The sequence below is a fragment of the Camarhynchus parvulus genome, chromosome 4 (genome assembly GCF_901933205.1).
Source record: "Camarhynchus parvulus chromosome 4, STF_HiC, whole genome shotgun sequence".
NCBI classification, from domain to species: domain Eukaryota; kingdom Metazoa; phylum Chordata; class Aves; order Passeriformes; family Thraupidae; genus Camarhynchus; species Camarhynchus parvulus.
Genome location: NC_044574.1, coordinates 4,504,070 through 4,524,349, shown reverse-complemented (window position 1 = coordinate 4,524,349; position 20,280 = coordinate 4,504,070). Strand labels below are relative to the sequence as shown.

Here is a 20,280-nt window from a genome sequence, read left to right as displayed (position 1 = left end):
AAAAGACCTCTGAGAGTACATTTCTTTACATAGACTGTGTAGGAGGGCAATAGAACAAAATTTGGTGCTTTGCCATTCTGAGGAATAATCAGCGTATCTGAGACAACATCCAAACATCTCTCAAAAACTCTGCAAGGGCTACACTTGCCACTATTGCTGGAACTCAGTGTTTATCACAGTGTTTCAAATCCCCTGTGAGGCCACAAATGTTCCCTTAACCTGATTATCTAATTACAAGGGAAATTAATAGATGCTCATTGTTTTCTTTTATATATACACCCAGACTTTTTGATAATGGTAATACAGGATCTGTAATTAAGTAACTGTTGGTGTCAAAAGGGAATAAAAGTAGATATTTGTGCACTGGACTTTGTACAGGTCTGTAAAGCATGGCACAACACGTGATTCCAAGGTTGTGAAGTGCCAACCCTACATGTGAATAAATTGAATTATCTTTATGATTGTTCTGAGGTGTTGCATTTAAACAAATAATTTAATGACACATATGTCTCATATGTATTGAGGGTTAAACCTTTCTCAGATTTAAACTCTGGTTTTGACTCACTGACCATGTTTGGCTTATTCTGGTTATTAAAAAATGAGAAAATTCACAAAAATTAAGAACAAAAAGTAATCAAAAGGCAGAATTTATGACTCTATACATCTACTATGATTCAGGAGATACCTGTGCATTAAAGGAGACGAGCCAGATTGAGGATTCCAAGGTTAAATGAGTTTATTGAGTTAGTGGTTACAATGGTATGTCAGATACCTGTAATCCAAGCTACACCTACATATTTGCCTCTAAATTCTCACACTGTCAGTTTCCTTGTCTCTAAACATTCCACCACCAGGTCTTCTATTACTAATATAATAATAATAATAATAATCAGAATAATAATCATAATATAAAAGGCAATGTCAATCACCATATTGTGCTTCATACTCCACCATAAGGAATTCAATTGGCAAAAGTAAACCTCTGGTCATATTAATGGGATTAATTGAAATGTGAGCAGTCATAACACTACTAGAATATAAAGAACAAAATCTGGTTCAAAAGAAGCATTTTTAAGATGAATTAGTTTGAATCTGTTTTAAAAATTCACATACTATAATGAAGATGACTTAAAAGTTATATCATTTAATTATTGGGCCACACATTGAAGCATATTGGCTAGTACATTTTTGCACTGCAACAGAAGCAATACAAGCTTTATGGTCTACCATTACAATTCCTTTTTTTTTATTTTATTTTTCACTTAATATACCTGCCAACCTAATGTTTCTTGCATGCATAAAAATTTCGGGGTTTAGACTTGAATTTATCACTTATTCCACATGTATACCCCCGTGACGCAAATTCTTTGGCCAATTTAATGCTATAGTTTAGTTTTAAAAAGGAAGCTTGGAGTTAAGTCCACTTAACATCAGAAGGCAATGCCCTGAATTTTGGGCACTGCAGAGAGTTATTTACTGGAATAGAGTCTCAGGTCGCATGCACATTGTCACTTTGTCCCCCCACCCCATGCCAGACGCACACAAGTCGGCAGGTACGCATACAAAAAAGAATATAAAACCCTCCTGGTAAAGCTCAGTGGTTTAGAATGAATCCATAGCTTTAAATTCACTTAAGGCCTGTACAGGGGAAATATGTTTCTTTTGGGACCCTCTCCTCACTCTTGTCTGATATTCTTCTGGTTTTTCTCTCTTTACTAGAGGTTTCTTCTCGGGGGCCTTCATCTTCCAAGATACAACTGGAGAGTTCACTGCAGCAGTGCCATAGACCTTCTGATATTTAGTAGAAGCCACATATGATGCTTTCACTGTAAGGACCACAGCGTTCATCAGGTTTTTAGCTGCCTGGATGAGAGAAGTGGCACTGTCCAGCTACAAAAACAGAAAACAAAATGAAATATAGCAAGGTTACTCCAAAACAAAATACAGCAAGGTTATTCCATGGCTGGATCACTGGGCCATTTCCTGACTGGAGCCTGGATCCTCCCAGATCTCATTAAAGATGGAACAAATCCTCTTCCTCAGGGTACCCTGGAGTATCCAGCACTGGCAACATCATGCACTGAACAGTAAAGGTAAGACTGTGGTACCTCACATTAATTTTTTTTTTAATAAGCTAAAGGAAAAGCTTATTGTGTTGTCTGGGTTTTTTTTTTTTTTTTGTGTCTGTTTGTGAGTTTTTTGGTTGTTGATTCTTTTTCTACAAGAAAGAAGAAGTTTTCTGTTTTCTCACAAAAATCCCTTTACTTCTTACTTAAACCTTTAAAAATTTACTGTTACACATCAGCTGCAAAACAGGTCAACAGGGATTTTTCCCAAGTGTTCCAGTTTGTTCTAATTATTCCTGTTAGGCCAGGATAACACCCCCAGTGATGTCTACAGGAACAGTGTGAGGCCAGCACTGAGCTTGTTAAAGAATCCCATCTGAAAAGATGAAAGGAGCTTCTGAAACCCCTACAGAAATGAAAAGATGAGACAGTTAACTGCAGGTTTTGGCAGCTCCTGTAATGTGTGAGTTACTTCTGGTCTCAAGGAATGTTACTTTGTGGTTACCAGGCTTTTTGTGCCTTTGTGCTTCTCCCATGCATGAACCTGCCTGAGGTTCCTGGGTGTCCTCAGGATGTAAGAGCCCTCAAGGACTTGCTGAGCTTCAAAACACTGGGACTTCCAGTCAGCAAGCTTCCATCACACACTGAAGTGAAGTACATACCCCGGCCAAAATTTTCAAAAGGATTTCAACATATAATGGGGACTTCCAAGGCAATGCCTCAATGTTCCACAATGTGAATCAGGTACTTGCCAGATCCAAGTGGATATTCTGAAAGTAATAAATCCTAAAAATATACTACTAAGGACTGTAGCAAGCCAGGTTACTACTTATGATGTTCAATTATCCCTTTCCTAAAATACTCAAGAGTGGGATAGATGTTTTTAGTGATAAAGCTTTTCAGATATACCCCGGAAGCTGCTTCAATTACTGATGTCTTTCCCAGACTGTAGGAATGATATGGGATGGAGTATTAGCTTTATTTTCCTCTTTGATTCCACCCTACACGTTCAGGAAGTTTTGAGCTATTTTTGATTAGTACAAATGGCCTTTGTCACTCCAAACCTTTCCTGCTCCTTATTTTGGGAGCACATGGCTGTGTAATATAAATGCTAAGCAAGGTAAGCAGGACAAACAGTCATAGGGCAATAACAAAAGCCACACCATACTTCACCTCAAGCATTTTGCATCATTAACAGAAGAGGTCAGGAGAAATCTCCTTCTGAAGGGTCAGTTACTGATGTGAACAAAAACAGACATTACAGAAAGCCTGTATTTGAAACCACATTAATCTATACTTACCTGGGGTGTTTTATTTCCTCTGCTCTGGCCTTAAACTCATTATAGTTCATCAAATACATAAACAGCTACATACAGTGAGGTGAAAACGAAAAAAAAAGCATTTTTATGACATTCACGTACGTGGTGCCATTCCCTGAAATGCACAGTTAATTGCCGGCCCCTAGTAAATATTTTTCCCTGGGACTAATTTGTATTTCTGTTAGTAAAAGAAACGAAGTTAAAAGATGGAAAATTACATTACATGGCAGAAACATGACTGTTCAATAGGGAGTAATGAAATATAATCCAGTCTAGTGCTATTCTATAACCACACCGCTGCATGATTTATAAGGCAATCTGTATGTTTGTTGGCAAATAACAGATCACACTCTATTAAATTAGGATATTCTAATTCACTACAGAGATCTACAATCAAGCATTATTCATTGTTAAATGATTCTTTTTGAAACACTGGTGGATTGATATTGAATATAAAGTGATACCATCAAACAGTGTCTATTTCATAATCAGTGTGGATAAACTGACTGGATGGAGCCTCTATTGCACATTCCTGAATGAATTCTGTTGCTGAAGGTTTCCAACAGCTTCACATTTTCCACCACAAAAAGCTGTTTTACATATATTAAGAAACAGAATTATTAAAGGAATCATTTTAAAATGAGGGGGCACCGAAAATAGATGTTTAAACCCATACACAGTTCAATCTACACCTCTGAACACAGTCATCAGTAATTTTATGGACTGTAGTCATGAGGGCACGCAGAATCTTCCACTTCTTCACAATCAGATGCAGGCTGCAATGACACCTTTTAGGAAACCAGGTTTTGTATTTTGATGCCATTTTAGCTCTCTTCAGTTTCAACATGCTGTTAGAGTAGGCAAGAGCTCCCCGTTTTCACCACTAATAATCACATTTTAAGATGCAGATACTCAGTCTTTAACCTTAATATCCACTTATCCTGCAAAACACTTCCAAGTCTTGGAACCAGAAAAGAGACATAAAACCCCACCACAGGCTGTGAGTGTTCTCCAAAATCTGCTGGTGGTCATTCCATGCATCCAATTTGGCCACCTAAACATTTCCCATGATTTTCTTACCGCCTCCAGCTCCTTGCTTGTATTATGGCTCAGCAAAGAAGAATTAAACTGAATGAACATCATCCCAATTAACATTTAGATCTTCCCACACCACTGCGCTGCTCCAGCTTGAAGCTGTGCTTTGCCACACAAAGCTGGAATGAGGCAGCAGTGAATCAAGCCCTGAGTGTGTTAATTCCTTACAAAATCTGGGCACAGAAACCTGTGCATTTTCCAAATGTTATGTTAATTTAAAAAGAAATCATAAGAAGGAAAATTAACATCTCAAATAAAAGCACCACTAGGAAAATTACTTCACAGTACAGGAGGCAACCTTTACTCCCTGCAATACACAAAGAATTATAGATATAATGATGGATTTGGGTCCTAACAGCCAACAGAGCCTTTGACTTGCTGCACAAAGTAATGGTGTTCTGCTGCTTAGACTTCTTTAAAAATATGTTTGCCTGATTTTAGGGGAAAGAAAAAAGGTAAACTTAGGTGACTGTCCCAGGAAACTCAGTGAATGCTGAAGAAAATTCAAAATTCATAAAGAACCTAAGAATAACTGCACTGGACCTGGTCACTTAGAATTAAGGTTGGAAAAGATCTGCCACAAATATGATTCCAGGGTTTTCCTCCCCCTACAGAAGATCCTTCTGGTTTTGAGGAGTTTTTGAGTTGCTTATCAGCTGTTCTGCAATTTTCCTCCACTATTTCCAGAATTTTCCAGAATCTTGAGATAATCAAGATTTCTTGCTTCTTTTACACATAATCTAAATAAAATAACCAGCAATTGCACTAACAAAATAGCTGAAGAAATGGGAGGAAATAAAGCTGGAAATTTTTGTCCTTAACTGTAAAGCAATGAAAAGAGATGTTCTCCCTGCCCTGTCACACTCCTGTGATGGGGAAAATTATAATTTATGTTTTAGAAAGGAGAAAATCTAACTTCCAGAGATGTCTTCATATTTATAATAATAAATATCCCTAAAAATTAAGGGGAATTGAGGAAAAAACCAAAACCAATCTGTATTTCCAATGAGTAAGGATACAGAATGGGTAGTTTCAAAAGAGCTGGTTGCTTAAGAATGCTCTATATTATTACTGCTGACTTTAATAAACCTTGAAAAGTGGGTGAAAACATCAAAAGAATTGTAGATAGTTTCTAGTCTCAAAAAATTTGAGCAATGAAAATAAAATGACCTGTGAAATTATAGGCCAGCTCAGCTGAGAGCAATCCAAAATTAAATGATCCAATGTCTGTGGCAGACTCCATAAATAGAGGAAAGAAATGCAGTTAGTGGTAAACAAAGGGCTGTGTGGGTTAAAATATTTTCAAAGTAACCTGCATCATATTTTGGTATGATTAAACTTTGAGTTGCTTAAAATAATGCTGTGGGTATAAATGGATCTTTGAAAGGTCTTTTGCTTAGTAATACATGACAGTTTGATTAAAAACTCAGTTGACATAAAACTAACAAGACACATACGCAGAAGGATTCCAGATTCTCCAGCAGCTGCTTCCAGAAGTACATATACACACACACACACACAAAAAAACCCCCCAAAAAATCCAAAAAACCCCTCAGTGCTCAACAGTGAATTTCACAGTGGGGTCTTGGAAAAACCATCTAGAGGCTTCACAATATTAATATTTCTACTAAAAACTTGGAAAGGAAGTCACTCATTTGATGAAATTTGCAGACAACAATTGGGAAAGTGTCAAGTCATGCAGAGGGCAAGTGATTGATACATAATTAGCTGTTAAAACCCACAAATGTAGATTTAATTCGGGCCAGATCTACCTAATTACACAATAAGGAACTTTATTCTCCACAGGATCCCAGGCAATCACTCCTTGAGTACACAAAAAGGAGGAGACTGATTAAATAGGTTCAATTATCATATTCAGTTTATTGTCTGTCCACAGTCATGGGATACTGAGTCCTCTTCTCAATGCAAGAGCAATATTGAGGAACTGGAAAAAGACTTAGAAAAACTCAGTAACAAAAAAACTTCTTTTGTGGGAAAGACTCAGCCAGCTCTGTTTTTTCCCACTTTCAAGTGAATGACTAAAAAAATGAGTTTTCACTGACTGAAATCAGCAAGTACATGGTAACAAAGCTGATTATATTTCAAGTTCCACATGTGAGACAAAGATAAAACAAAACTTAAAGGCTGAGAGGTGAAGCAGGTCATTTTAGTTATTAATTACCTGAAATTATTTATTTAGCAGTTATATTAATTAATCAAAAGAACTCATGAAAGATTGATTCTATTTCTTGAAACTGTAAAATCAATATTGGATGGTTTTGCTTAATATGTATTAACTAGTGGACATTTTTAGTGCACATCAATTCAGGAAGCCTGGGCATCAGTTATGCAGGAAGGCAGCTCAGCTGATAACAGCAGCCCCTGCTGACCTTGAAAGGTAGGAAAGCAAGAAATTAGCATGAGGAGCTATTGATAAATAGAGTTTGTCTGGTTCACTTTGTACAGATTGGGAGGAGAAAATATAATTTATTTTACACATTGAAATAAAACCTGTAGCTCCTCAAATAGTCTTGGCTAAGATTTGATTTGTACACCTTTAGCAGGTGACTTAGGCACTGCCAAGCCTTAAGGATTCTGTGAATTCTGGGTGAATTCCTTGCTTCTCCTCCTTTCCAAAGGAAGTTCACACTTTCCTGGACAAAGTACAGTTGCTCTTATTCCACCCCAAAGGTCAATCAACAGTCACTAGAGAAAATAAGGCTACAATTATGCAATTATGAACCTGGATGCTAAATCAGGAGTATGGATTTCTCAGATTGCATTCTTATGCAACAGAAGATTTTCCTCTCAGCTGCGCTTAACAGTAAATCCATACCTACAAGAGGTATGCCAGAAAAAGATCTTATTTATAAAATTATATCTTACATTTCTGTGGCACATTTCATGCATAAAACATGACCTTGTTAGAGAGAGCCAATGCAAGAATGGCCTGTTTGCTATTCAGATGCTCCCTTCCCTTTGGAAGGAGACATCTGCTGTTTATCAGCACCACTGAGGGGCTGTTTTAGTCAGGCACTTCAAAATCTCACAGGGCTCTTGCTAGCTACAGTCCATTTGGAGAAAACTATCCTAAATACTTGAAAATCTCTCTCTCTCAAAAGAAGTCTTTATCTGGAATGTAATGTGGTCATAATAATGTTAAGAATGGATCTGTAGCTACACAGAGAAAATTATATTGTACTTGTCCTTTCCTACCTGTTTTCACATTTGACTGCAATTGACTTACTCCTTTATACATGATGAATATTTAATTCATTCTGGGGATAGTTGTGTTTTATAGGTGCCCAATCCACTGAATAACCACCCTCATCTGCATTTTTTCAATTACAGGTAAGAAACCCAGGGGATTCCCAAGCCCATTTGGTTGTATTAAACAAAGGCTGCCACATCCAAGGACAGCAGAAAGCACAAAAATACAGCAATAACGATGGATATTTTCTGTCTTCTATGGACTATAGTCATTTTAAAACACATTACCAAGTGCTGTATGCTAATTTGCAAAAGCAGAAGCAAATAAAAATACTCCCAGAACTGACATTCCAAGTAAAAGGTAAACAGGTATAATAGAAATGCATTTCTACATTTCCTTTACTTATTCCAAGTAAATATTTTAGTATTTCAGAAGCAAAACGATAAATGACAAAATGATATCCCAATTCATTTGCTTTGAGAACACTTAATGGGAAAGCTCATATTTTAACAACTGAAATGGTTAAATGACAAGAAGACAATCGGAAACACCTGAAAGTTAACTAATTACCTAATTAGTTAATTATTTTTCTGGAAAATAATTATTGCTAGTGTGTCTCTAGCCTGCAGGTCCCAAAGGTGGAAAACACATTATTGAATTTTTGATAGATACTATTTTTTCTATTTAACAAATGCATTTACAGTGAACAAATTATTTCTCCAATACTATTGTTATGAAAAAAAATTACAATAATTAATCTAGTTACCAAATATAACATAGGTTATTTCCTCAGTATTTAACATTTAATTAATATCTTGTTGCATTCATTTCAGAATTTAATGGGGGAAATTATTTTGACCCATAACAAAATCTCTCAGAAACATTTAATTTTCTTTTTCTACTCATTATCTGCCATTTCACAGGAGAAAACAGATGCCAAACCGGTACAATTCTTACCACTCACCAGAACCTCTGTAAGGACAAGCAATCCTACACAGCATTGAATTTTTAAAATTCAATTGCTTTAGCAGTCTTTTTCATACTACAGCACTGTCTCAGAACTTTCAGAGTCTGCTGCTGAATTAAAGTATTTCACAACAATCTGCATGCCAAAGTATCTGGAAAAACTCTAGAGGACAGGGAAGAAATCCTCAGTGAATAAAGCTAAAGGAGTTTTGTAGATGGGGACAGAAAATTTGGTTGTTTATACCACACTTTTTCTTTCCTAAGGATGAATGTAGAGGAAGAAACACTTTCTACATCAACTCACAACTGAGAAACAAGGGAATGGTCTTCTGCCATGATGATTTGTAATATTTTTCTTCCAAATCCTCCTCATTCTGCACAGAAGGAATGTCTGGGGGATGATGCCAAGGGTGGAATGTCCTGGACAAAGAGCAGGATTGTCTAATGGCCACCACAATTCCAATGATCCCTGAAGCAAACTTGGCACAACCACATTTACAACCTCAAAACCATTCTCCCTCATGGAATTTTCTCTGAGTCCTTGGATGATTAACAGGAAATAGAATTTTGTATGACTGATTTAAACCCAATATTCAACAAGATAAAAAATCTGCAGCAAGATGAAGTCCAAACTCTATCTGATGGGAGAGGCAAACTCCAACAACAACTAAAACTTTTATACTGCCAGGAGGAAATTAGCACAGGAACTCTGTCAATACTCAGTATCAAGCCCAGGAAAAAAGCAATTTACACTAATTTACACAGGGATTCACACACACATGCCTGAAGTCTACACAAGACACAACAGGTCTGAACCTGAGGTCACAGAAAAGCAAGGGCAGGTCTCTGTCAAAAACATCAGTACACATTTCCATTATCGTATCCAATTGCAGCTAAATCTGAAAAAAAGAGGAAATAAATGATCTTTAACTAATCTGTGCTAGTGATCTCCCTGCTCCCAACTGGAGCTCTGACTTGTAATTTGAAGACAGAAATACATTTTAAAAGCCCAAAATAATCTAATGCTCTTTCAATCGGAGTTTTAGGAGCAATTATTTTTGTTCTTTATCTAGAGAACAGGTACAATAAAAAGAAAAAAAACCATGTCTTTCTAACAATCTTACCTGAAATGAGTCCAAATCATGTCTGCTTGGCTGGAAATTGTACTCAGTGATAAAATGCAGGAGACTTTGGATACAAAAAAAAATCAATAAAGCACAGAAACACTCTATGCTTTACACAAGTAAATGTGTTATCTCCTGCTATTCCTCCTGATTTTGTCTCAAAGAAAACAAAATGAAAAGCAGCACAAAGCAGGACTTAAGACTACAACGCTGAGAAATGTGCTATTTCCTCAAATTCTTTTTAATTTGTACCAGAGTGGTATCTGTATGTGATTTATCTCCACATCTTCAGCTGTGAGGATCCGCTAGTTTTTGAAGCAAATCTGCTCCTCCAGCTCCTTTTCTATCTCTAAAATCATGCTGGCCAGGTCAGCACAGGGACACTTAGAAGATAAGTGCTCCATGGGGACAGCTGGCTTTTCTCAGGAAAAGTCTTGGAAACGATGCATCAAACACATCAGAATAAATAAAATAAAATAAAATAAAATAAAATAAAATAAAATAAAATAAAATAAAATAAAATAAAATAAAATAAAATAAAATAAAATAAAATAAAAAAAATAAAATAAAATAAAATAAAATAAAATCTTGTTGTAGAATGGAAGATGATACCAGGACAACTACTCCTTTCTTATTAAAGTTTGCCTGTTTTTCATTTGTATTTCATGTCTTGTAGAAGCTGATAAAGGCTTCCACCATTCAAGATATTGATCATTTTTGTGGTGCTGAAAGGATTTTACTCCCTTGGAGCTGAGGGTCCTTCCAGTGTTGATCAACTCAATCAGTGAAAACATTCCTTTCCTTTGTTTGATTCCCTGAGCGCTCTCCAGGACTTTACAACAGTGTGCAATGAAATAAAAAAAAAAAAAAAAAAAAAAACTCCACCATAGTCTTCAACGGGAAGCTCTATTTCAGTCGGACAGAGATGGCTTAATCATATATAACAAGAAATTTTTAATGGAAATTCTACACTTTTATACCAAATAAATTATTCATTATTAACTGTTCTATTTATTTGGCCAAGTCAATCAATGGTTAAACAACATTCAGTAAGTAACAAGAGCTCCCTACTAGAAGGATTTTTTCCCCTGGTCAATTACTGAACAAACAATTTGTAAATGCATCTGTTCATTAAATTTTTAACTTTAGCTAACACTAAATGTCATTAAAAACCATTAAAACAGGTAGTAATTACCTGTTCTTAGTGCAAGCAAATGAAACCAGAACAGAACAAAAACATTTGTAATGGCTACTGCAATTCACAGGGAAAGAACAAGTAAAGATGACAGCAAATTGAGAATAAATTGGAATGAATAAAATCTTGCTCTGAATTCTAAGAGCTCATTTTTATTACTCATGTTTTATTATGCAAATATTCTTTAAGGATGAAAAGAGCCTTTTGAGGTCATCTAGTGCAATGTCCTGTTGGAAATTTGAATTACATGAGGTTGTTCTGGATTTTGCTGAAATTCAGGTATGTCCAAGGATGGATAATTTCACATCTCTGGGCTACAGAACTCCGCCCTGCACTTGAATTTCACTACCCTCCAGTTAAAACATTTTTACCTTATCTCTAATTAGTATTTCCCATGTGAACACTTTTTTTTTAACTGCTTTTCCTGTCCCTATGTCCATGCAACTGACAGGTCTGGATCTGGTTCTTCCAAACCCTCCTCAGACGTAGTTGTAGGCAACAATATTTTCTCTGAGCCTTCTCTGTACACATACAAATGTATCTATGACCTCTGCAGATGATGTTGGCAATCTCATTTTCACTGCTAAAAGAGAAGTGTCCTATCCAAATGGGGGGAAAAAGAAAGAGTAATTGTAGAAAAGGAGGGAAAAAATATAATTTCTTGACAAATTTTTAATTTCAACTGAAATTGTTGAAGTCCAGTACGACTCTCTTCAGAAAAATACTTGTGTTAGGAATTACAGATTTTCCTGGAGTCTCTTTTCCTTTGCACTTCAGCACTTTAGGCAGCATTTTCCCTGAGTAACAAATGCAGAAGTACTGATATCCTCAATGACTCAAATAATCCAAATGGTTCCTCTCCTTTTCAGCTCAGGACAACCATCCCTCCACAAAACAAATTAATTCAACCACATCTCCAAATCTCACCACTAATCCAGAATTTACGTAAAGGAGATGAAGGTATAAACTTCAGAAGTATGGTGAAATGATAAAGGCATTTGCAGAGGCTCTTTTCATATAAATTTCTTATTTAAATAGTGTACATTAATCATGATTAGCCACACACTTGACTGATGCACTTAGTTGGCATCAGAAAAATTCAGACTGAGTGTCTTCAAATATTAGTTATGGCTGGTGTCACTTGAACACCCAGATTTTTTCAGATGCCTTTCACTGAGCAATTTCCCTAGGAATGAAAGCAGGAAAAACTGGGCTGTTCCTAAAATCCATGGATTTGGTGTGTTTTGTGACTGAGTCAAAGTGTTCAGAGTTTTCATTTCTACAAATTAAGTCTTGTACTCAATCTACCCAATTCCAGGTTCTGGACCAAAAGGTTCCAGATTCCTTTTCTACTTGGTAAGAAGAACATGGAGCACTTGAGATCTTTCATGGGTTCTTTCTCTACAGAAATGGGCCAGAGCACTTCACCTTTAAAACTCAGTTTAGAGTTCTTAAACTGCATTAGAATCCTAAAAATAATACAGTGGATCTAGGCAGGTGTTCAACATCTGCAAAGAAAAATTAGCTATCCTTGGATTTGGGTTAGTGGTCCAAGAATTCAAACAACTTAATGAATGTTTTTGTGACTATTTTTCTTAATTCTCTTTTGGTCCCCAAAATGTCAAATGGGCAAACCCCACAAACTACAAGACATACAAATCTCTCCAACCTCCAGAACCTAAAAAGATCAGGGCATCAAGACACAAAATTTACAGATAAATTCTCCTTAATAAGCAATTTAAAAAATTCTGTTCAGGAAAAAATTAGGCATCAGCTCAGTTCACAGGAAGTTGGATTTACTTCCATATCAATATTAACCCTCAAAAGATGCCCAAGGCTAAACTTTCTGACTCTGTACACATGGTTTAATTCACCTGCTTAAGCCTCTGTATTTTTTAAGATATTACCAATCTAAGCAGTTGTCAGTGTCTACCTGAAATAAGAATCTCTGCCCTCTGGAAATGGCTCTGGAGTTCCACACTAAGGAAGGCTGGAGTGAACATCTTAGGTGCAGATGTTTACACTTGGCTAGATGAGTCACTGTTCACACAGCAATAGAGATGAGAGCAAAAACCTCTTCATAATTCAATTAAAATCTTTCTGAATAATAAAATAATCAGTTTCCATTACACCAGAGACCTACTCTCATCTCTTTGCACAGTTTGAGTGGGGCAGCCTCCCACTGTTACTGCGGGATTTCTTTCCAATTCTATCTTTTTCAAACCATCCTTAACTTGGGTAAAGTCTTTCTCCTGTTGTTTTTTTTTGGGGGGGATGGGATGGCAGTATTTGTGGTTAATTTGTTTTTTGGGGGTTGTTTTGTTGGTTTTGGTTGGCTGGTTTTGGTTTTATTTTATTTGGTCATCCAGAGTGGAAACTGGAATATCAAATACAAGGCAGAGAAACACTGGTCTTGAACACTGAGTATTTTAGTAGTATACTATTTTAAAAATAGTAAACTAACTATTTTAAGTTTTGTTTCTTTACATTTTAAATAGAAAAAAGTTATGAAGAAAAAAGAAGTATTCTAAAAAATATTTTAATTGTCAGTACTTTTTTAGTTACTATTAATAAAATTTTCTTTATACCATTTAAAAATTTTAAACCTACTTTACCTTTCTCCTAATCCTATTTCACAACAAGAAATAAGTACACAAGTAATTAACCAACATTAAAACCCACGACACTCATCAACACGATAATTAAGAAATCTCCTAATTAAAAAATCTTAAATTACCAAAACCACTACAGTCATGAAGGAGTATGTAGTGTTTGAAACCCATCATGATTCTATAGATCCTTTCTGCCTTGAACACGGCTCAGCATTATTTGTAGAAAGGAAATAATGACAATATTTATTTGTTTTCAGTTTTACCAGGGTACACCATGGGTTTGCTTTGAGACACTCAGATGGGACTGATAAAAATCCAAGGGATTGTTGATTAAAGAGAATCATTATTTAATGTCTTTGAGTGCAACTGTCCCAGGATCAGAAAGTCCAGGGTGTTGAGGCAGTCCTGGTTTCCTCCATCACTACACCCAGTTCAAGTGTAAATGTGTGTAAATTTGTGCTGTAAATTCAAACAAGCTGAGGTCGAGGTTTAAAAGGGCTGCAAGTTAAATCAACATGAAGAGTCCTCCAGAATGCTGCGCACTGTCATTGTGACTTCTGCTTAAACAAGATGTAATCCACACAATTTGTGTTGAGGCAATGGTGCTAAACCAGCCCAAAACTGCAGGAGGGCAGAGGGAGAAGCATCTCTGTGCCAGCTGACATGGTTTGGGAACAGATGGAGCATTTCACAGCTCTCCCCTCACTTCTCACAGAGAAAAAGAAGGTAAGAACCAACCCACAAAGTTTTAATTCAACTTGTAAGATAAACCAGCCTGGCAAACAGAGAAAAATTGGGAATTTCACATCGCTGCTTTAATCATACTGAAAAAAATGCTTGATCCCTGTAGATGACCTCACATCATTAAACTATTGCTCACCTTTTGCCATTGTGACTGAGGAATAAACCTTTCATCTAAATGTTGATCTCCTTAAATACATAGGTGTAAATAGACTAGTTAATATATTTGGTTCGTTTTGAGATGATTATACACAACGTGCTTGCAAGTATAAATTTTTTAAGAATGCTGCATCAAAAATTAACTTTCAGTTTGCTAATAATTTATGAAGATTTAACTCATTTGAATTAGCATGTGTTGGAAGAAATTTGTTAGATACTTGCTTTAAAAGTTTTCATATTAAACACTAAATAAAATCAGCTGAAATCTAGGCCTTATAACATTTTAATTTAATGTAATGTACATGTAAATAATATTAAACAAACTTCATAATTTAGTGAACACACATTTCAGCCAAAGCTGTAAATGTAGGAATCTGTGCACTTTGGACATTTTAATATTTTTTTTAAATCATAGCTGCCAGTAAAATAATTTAACAGGGGAATTAGCTCAGTAAATGTAACATGAGTTTATTTATTCTTCCAAATTTAAGCTTTTCAGTCAAATTCACAGCCTGGGGTTACCTGGGCAAAAATTTGTTATTAGAATTGGCACAGACAGATTTCAGGTTAATTATTGTAACAGTTCATGTAATTTGGAATATCTTCCCCTCTACCAACTCCCCACTATACAGAAGCCAGCCAACTGCTGATTTGCTCATTTGTCTAAAGACAACTTTAGAATGCAAATTTCTCTGGATTCCAAGTAATCCACTGACATCTCTGTTCCACGATATCCCCTCAGTGCTGATCACTGTCTCTAATTCAACATCCTTATTGAATGACACCAATACTGATTCTCTTTTCCCAATGATTACACCAGTCTTAAAAAGAGTTTCTCCATGCCACCAAAATGCTTTTGTATCACTGAAGTGAGATTAGGGCACTGTACAGCTGCTCTTTGTGTTTTATCAATTCTGTGCAAAAACTGAAGTCTCCTGCATTATGCAAGAATAATTATGTGAGAAGGCAATTTGATAAACTCATCAGCAAAGGATGTGCTTAGGATCTAAATTAAATTTTACCTCCAAGCATTTGCCTCTGAAAAGCACAAACTTCAAATCATCTTTAAGAGCGCAATTCCCATGAAGTTTTCCCAGTGAAACATTAGAGATTGACTAACCTGTTTTTTTTTTTTTTCCTGAAAAGATTAAAGTTTGCTGGGGAAGCTAAATTTGCCAGGCAAGTTCATGGCTTTGCAAAGGAAGATTTGAAGATTTCAGTGTCTGGTTTACTAAAGGAATCAGCAGTAGTAATAAAACACCTTGTGCACATTATTCAAAGCTAGAAAAGCCTGTCAGGGAGACATTTTATATTCTTTGTCATTATTTTTCTCTTTGACAGGGAAGGAAACAACCATTTCTGAAAGTTTTGATAGTACCTTTGTAAACAAGACTCTCACCCTCCCTGAACTCCATTTAGCTGTCCTGTGCTTGGATACAAAGAGCATCCCTGAGTCATCAGGGAGGAATATCTGCGCATCACTATGGACCAATTCCCAGCAATGCCACTGACCAGAAGATGGAATGCTCTGCACCCTCACCCAATGGCTCAAAGCCACCCAGTCACCTGAAAATAGGACTACTTCACCCATCAGCCTATGAACCCCCTCTGCTGAAAAGGCTGGGGCTGCACTCTCTTCCTGCGATTTATCCAGGACATGGCGCTGCCTTTTAGTGCCTCTCACTGGGATATGACCAGACCCCACACAAAGCTGGTAAAGAACTTTAAATGAACAAGAACAGCAAGATTTGCAGTATCTCTAGGGCCCAAAATCTTCATATGATCCTTCTTCTGCCTTTAGTATGAGAGCTCTGACATCTTGACAGCTTTAATAGATACCCAGGAGGCAGAACAAGAAAGGAAGATCTTCATAGTCCATCTTGTCTTTTTTAATATGCTGAGGGATATTAAAACAGTGAAGCAGTAATACTTGGGGCTGAGGGAAATAGGTAACAAGACAATGCTTTAAAGTAAAATTGTAACATTTAGGTAGTGAGACAAAAAACACACTAAGAAATTCAGTCAGCAGCGTCCCTGCCCACCTCAAGTATTATCAAAGAAAAAAAAATCAAATGCTTTGATTTATAATTTCAAAGGCCAAGCCTGAGTTACATCTCTTCTGGGTTTTCTGCTTAATGTTATGTCTTTCACAATTTACCTTCGAATTTTATTTCATCTATGAAACAGGTTTTATAATTGGCTTATTGTCAATACACAGCTTCATATATATTCTGGATAAAGTGAATAAAAACAGTAATAGAGAATATGAAAAAAAACAAAAGAAATCCTGTCCCATATAAACAGTCAGTATCCACAGTTAATAATGATAAATATATAAATAACACCATCTATCTTTAATCATAAAGAACTTCAGGAAAATTATGGCTCAGCACCATAATTAAATACTGTAATTAAATTAATGGAAGTTCAGCAACTGAGTTCAAGGGGACCAGAGCCTGCCTTTGCACAGGGCAAGATAAACATTGAAGGATCAGTTTAACCATCAGCCAATGGACCACCTGTGCAGGGAAATTGCTTTGCAGGTGAATTTAACTCTGGGACTTCTGGACAGGGAGGAAACGCTTCTGCACAGGTGACTGAGACAACACATGCAATTAACTCTGTGAGTCCTATGGTTAATTGAAAAAAAAAAAAAAAGAGAAACTATCAAAAAAATCCCCCATTCTCATGTGTCGTCCCTCCACCCCCAGAGCTATAAAGACAAAGATGAGACAGGAGGTTACTCACCGTTGAGGAGTCACCGCTTCCAGTCTCAAGCGTAGCTCCCTCAGCACAGGTGGGTGGGTGGGTGGAAAGTTGACTAGCCCTGCCCCCATCTATGACATCACACTCTACCTCATAAAAGGTAGTGAAAGTGCTCTGAACTCCAGTCTGATTTCCGAGAGATACAGAAAAGAGATAGTGAGAGAGAGAGCAAGAGAAATATTGTGCCGTAGCGTAGAGCGAGGAGAGAGGGGAACGTGTGCTGAAGGAGCTATGCTTGGCCAAGGACACAGGGCCTCCTCCACGATGAGTAACCCCACTGGCTGGGGGTTCCTCTCACTCCTTCCCACAGCACAGGCCTGGCTGATTCAAAATGGGAACGTTTTCGGCACCTTTTGATGACAACCAGTGAGGACAGAAAGCTCTATCCCAATTAAAAGCTGACTGACATCAGATCGGGCATGAATTTGGTCAATAGATTCCTTATTTTATGTGTGGTTTCGTACAGCCAAACTGCACAAAAGCATCCACACCAGTGCAAGCAGCTAAAATTTCAGCGATTGCAACAGGAATTACATTTGTGCTGCCCCACGTGGGATAAACATCCAGTTCACACCCGTGGATTGACCCTTGAGTAGAGTAATCCAGAGGGTTGGGTCTCCTGCACCAATGCAGGAGGGAGGGCAGGAACAGAACTATGGTTTTCTTGCACTGAAAATGAGAACTGACAAACTGTGCTGAAAGAACAAGTGAGGGAAGTATAAAAATTCTGGGCACACATTTATTTACAGAGCACACTTTCAAGTTCCAGAAAATAGCAATAAAATTGCAAAGAGGTGATATTTTTTAAAAATGTACATTTTTAGACAATGACAGCCATACAGGCTGAGGCACACTTTTTTTTTTCCAACAACATCCCAAGAACTGATACTGGAGGACTTAAAATGGGATATTCAGTCTACTTTATTGTAAATGATATTTTTATCATCCAAATTCTGGAAAAGCAGGTTTGGGAGTAAACATAATTGCTTATATTATCCACTGGGATTTTCTTAATAACCTAGCTGTAGACTAAAATTGAAAAATAGTGTATTTTTTTTTCTGCTGCTACACCTAACCCCATTAAATAAAACTGGTTAGAGAATGGGGGACTTATTCAGTGCCAGTAAAGACTGCTAGTGTAAGAGCCTGCCTTTTGGAAGAGGAAAAATAAATACTCCTAAATGTCTTTTGAGGGTATGTATTATAAGCACATGGAGTTAATATTGATGCTTTCCCTCAGGCTTTTTGGTGCTACTAGGTTCATGCGAATTATAATCTAATAATGATTAGTATTTCTGTCTTAATAATGATTAATGTGCATTCCCTGCTCTGTCAGTGTGTTCTTTGTTTTTCTCTCCTTTCCTTAGACTGAAAAAAGGAAGTGTGTGACTCATGTCTAGTATCAGCCACACCTGGCAACAGAGTCAAGCATTTTCCTTCTTAACCTTCAAAACTTTATCATCATGGTTATCCTGCAGAATCTGCAGATGTTGCTTTAAAGCAGTGCATTTGTGGGATTAAAAACTCAACAAAAATGGGTGCCCAGTGGGCGAAATGAAGAGTTATTGCGGCTGTTAGAGATGAGATGTAACTGCAGGAACACAATGCAAAACTAGGCTGCAGCTGAGGAATGCTAAGTGATGACAGTGCTGTTCATAATTTAACTGTTTTCTCTGTACATCATGTCTTGATTACAAACTATTTGCATGTTTGAAGACAGACAGGAGGAAAACCTCCTCTGGTCTCCTGTATTGCATCGACTCCTTATTAATGTTTATGTCTAATGGCCTGATAAAGAGAAAAGAAAAATCCAATTTTTAAAGGCTTTTATGGTAAAAGGTACCAAGTATTATTCAGTGAATTCATAACTTGGGTAACCTATGGCTTGACTACTGCACCACAGTTGTTTTTGCCAAATAAAGTAGGAACATATTTCAAACTCCTATGACCACCAGTCCTGATGGAGTCTATGTGAGGTTGCTCCTTCTGATAAAGAGAAGGATGTTCAGAGGATATAACCTTAAATATCAGAAAAATTACACATGTAACAGCAGTTCTAAGATCTTGTGAAGAGAGAGTTTAGAGAGATAAAGAGGTAAATTGTCTTTTATTGGGATGAAACATATGGAAAATGCAGAATCAAATTCTGGAAGACTGAGTATGGCCAAGGACATTCTCCAGTAAAAAGAGAATATGGAGAAATATGGAAAATTCCACCATAATAATGTGATATAAACAGTTCGATAGATTGGGTGGCAAATTATACCCCAGATGGTGTTTTGGGGCTAGTACTACTTAAATCTGAAATCTTGTTTTGACCTACTTAGTGTGATATCTGTAGTTGATGAAGAGAATATAAAGTGAAGAACAAAGTTAAGAGCTGTGCACATAGACCTAAACACATTACTGAATAAAGCAGAGAAAGAATACACCTCATGATGTTATTTTTAAATGTATATACATTCAAGAAAGTGCATAAATCTTCCAAATGTTTCAAGGAACACAATTAAGATTAATTAAATGAATCCATGGAAATGCAAAGAGACAGTAAATGAAGACTTTAATATCAAATATTTTCTTAAGGGATGTAAGTTAAACCTAACAGCATAAGAAAACTATGTAAATGCTGGTCAAGTAATTGATATAATCACTTGCACCCAGGCAACAGAAATCAACTTAAAGTAGGGGTCCATGTTTTGTCTGACCTCAAAGATCTGATGGAAAAAAAATCCCAATGTGCTTTCTTTCTTGCCCAAAAGGATGAACACATGGTGGGAAGGGCAGGCACCACACAGGTACCTCTGGGTGCTGTCTGGGGAGTTTGAGCACAGAAAACCAACCCTGCAGAAGCATCACCCAGACTGGCACAGACACAGAAGGTAAAAAAGGATGGCTTGAAAGGAATTGAAGTGAAAGCTGGAAAAGGCCATGTAAAAATGCCAAAGTGACACATATCATAAAAGTCTGAGAGCTTTACACAGACACACCTCTGACCCAAAGAGGGCCAGCTGCTCTACGGCATCAGC

The 20,280-nt window shown here is 36.8% G+C and overlaps 1 protein-coding gene across 1 annotated transcript in view; it reads right to left on the bottom strand.

Annotated features, from left to right (window-relative positions):
* Window positions 1-711: 711 nt before the first annotated feature.
* The window catches only part of CTNNA2 (catenin alpha 2), a 418,638-nt gene continuing 399,069 nt past the window's right edge, over window positions 712-20,280 (bottom strand). The window contains 2 exon segments of the mRNA XM_030948202.1: window positions 712-1,890; window positions 17,237-17,380. Of these exon segments, the coding sequence (XP_030804062.1) occupies window positions 1,603-1,890; window positions 17,237-17,380 (432 nt within the window). The 3' untranslated portion in view covers window positions 712-1,602.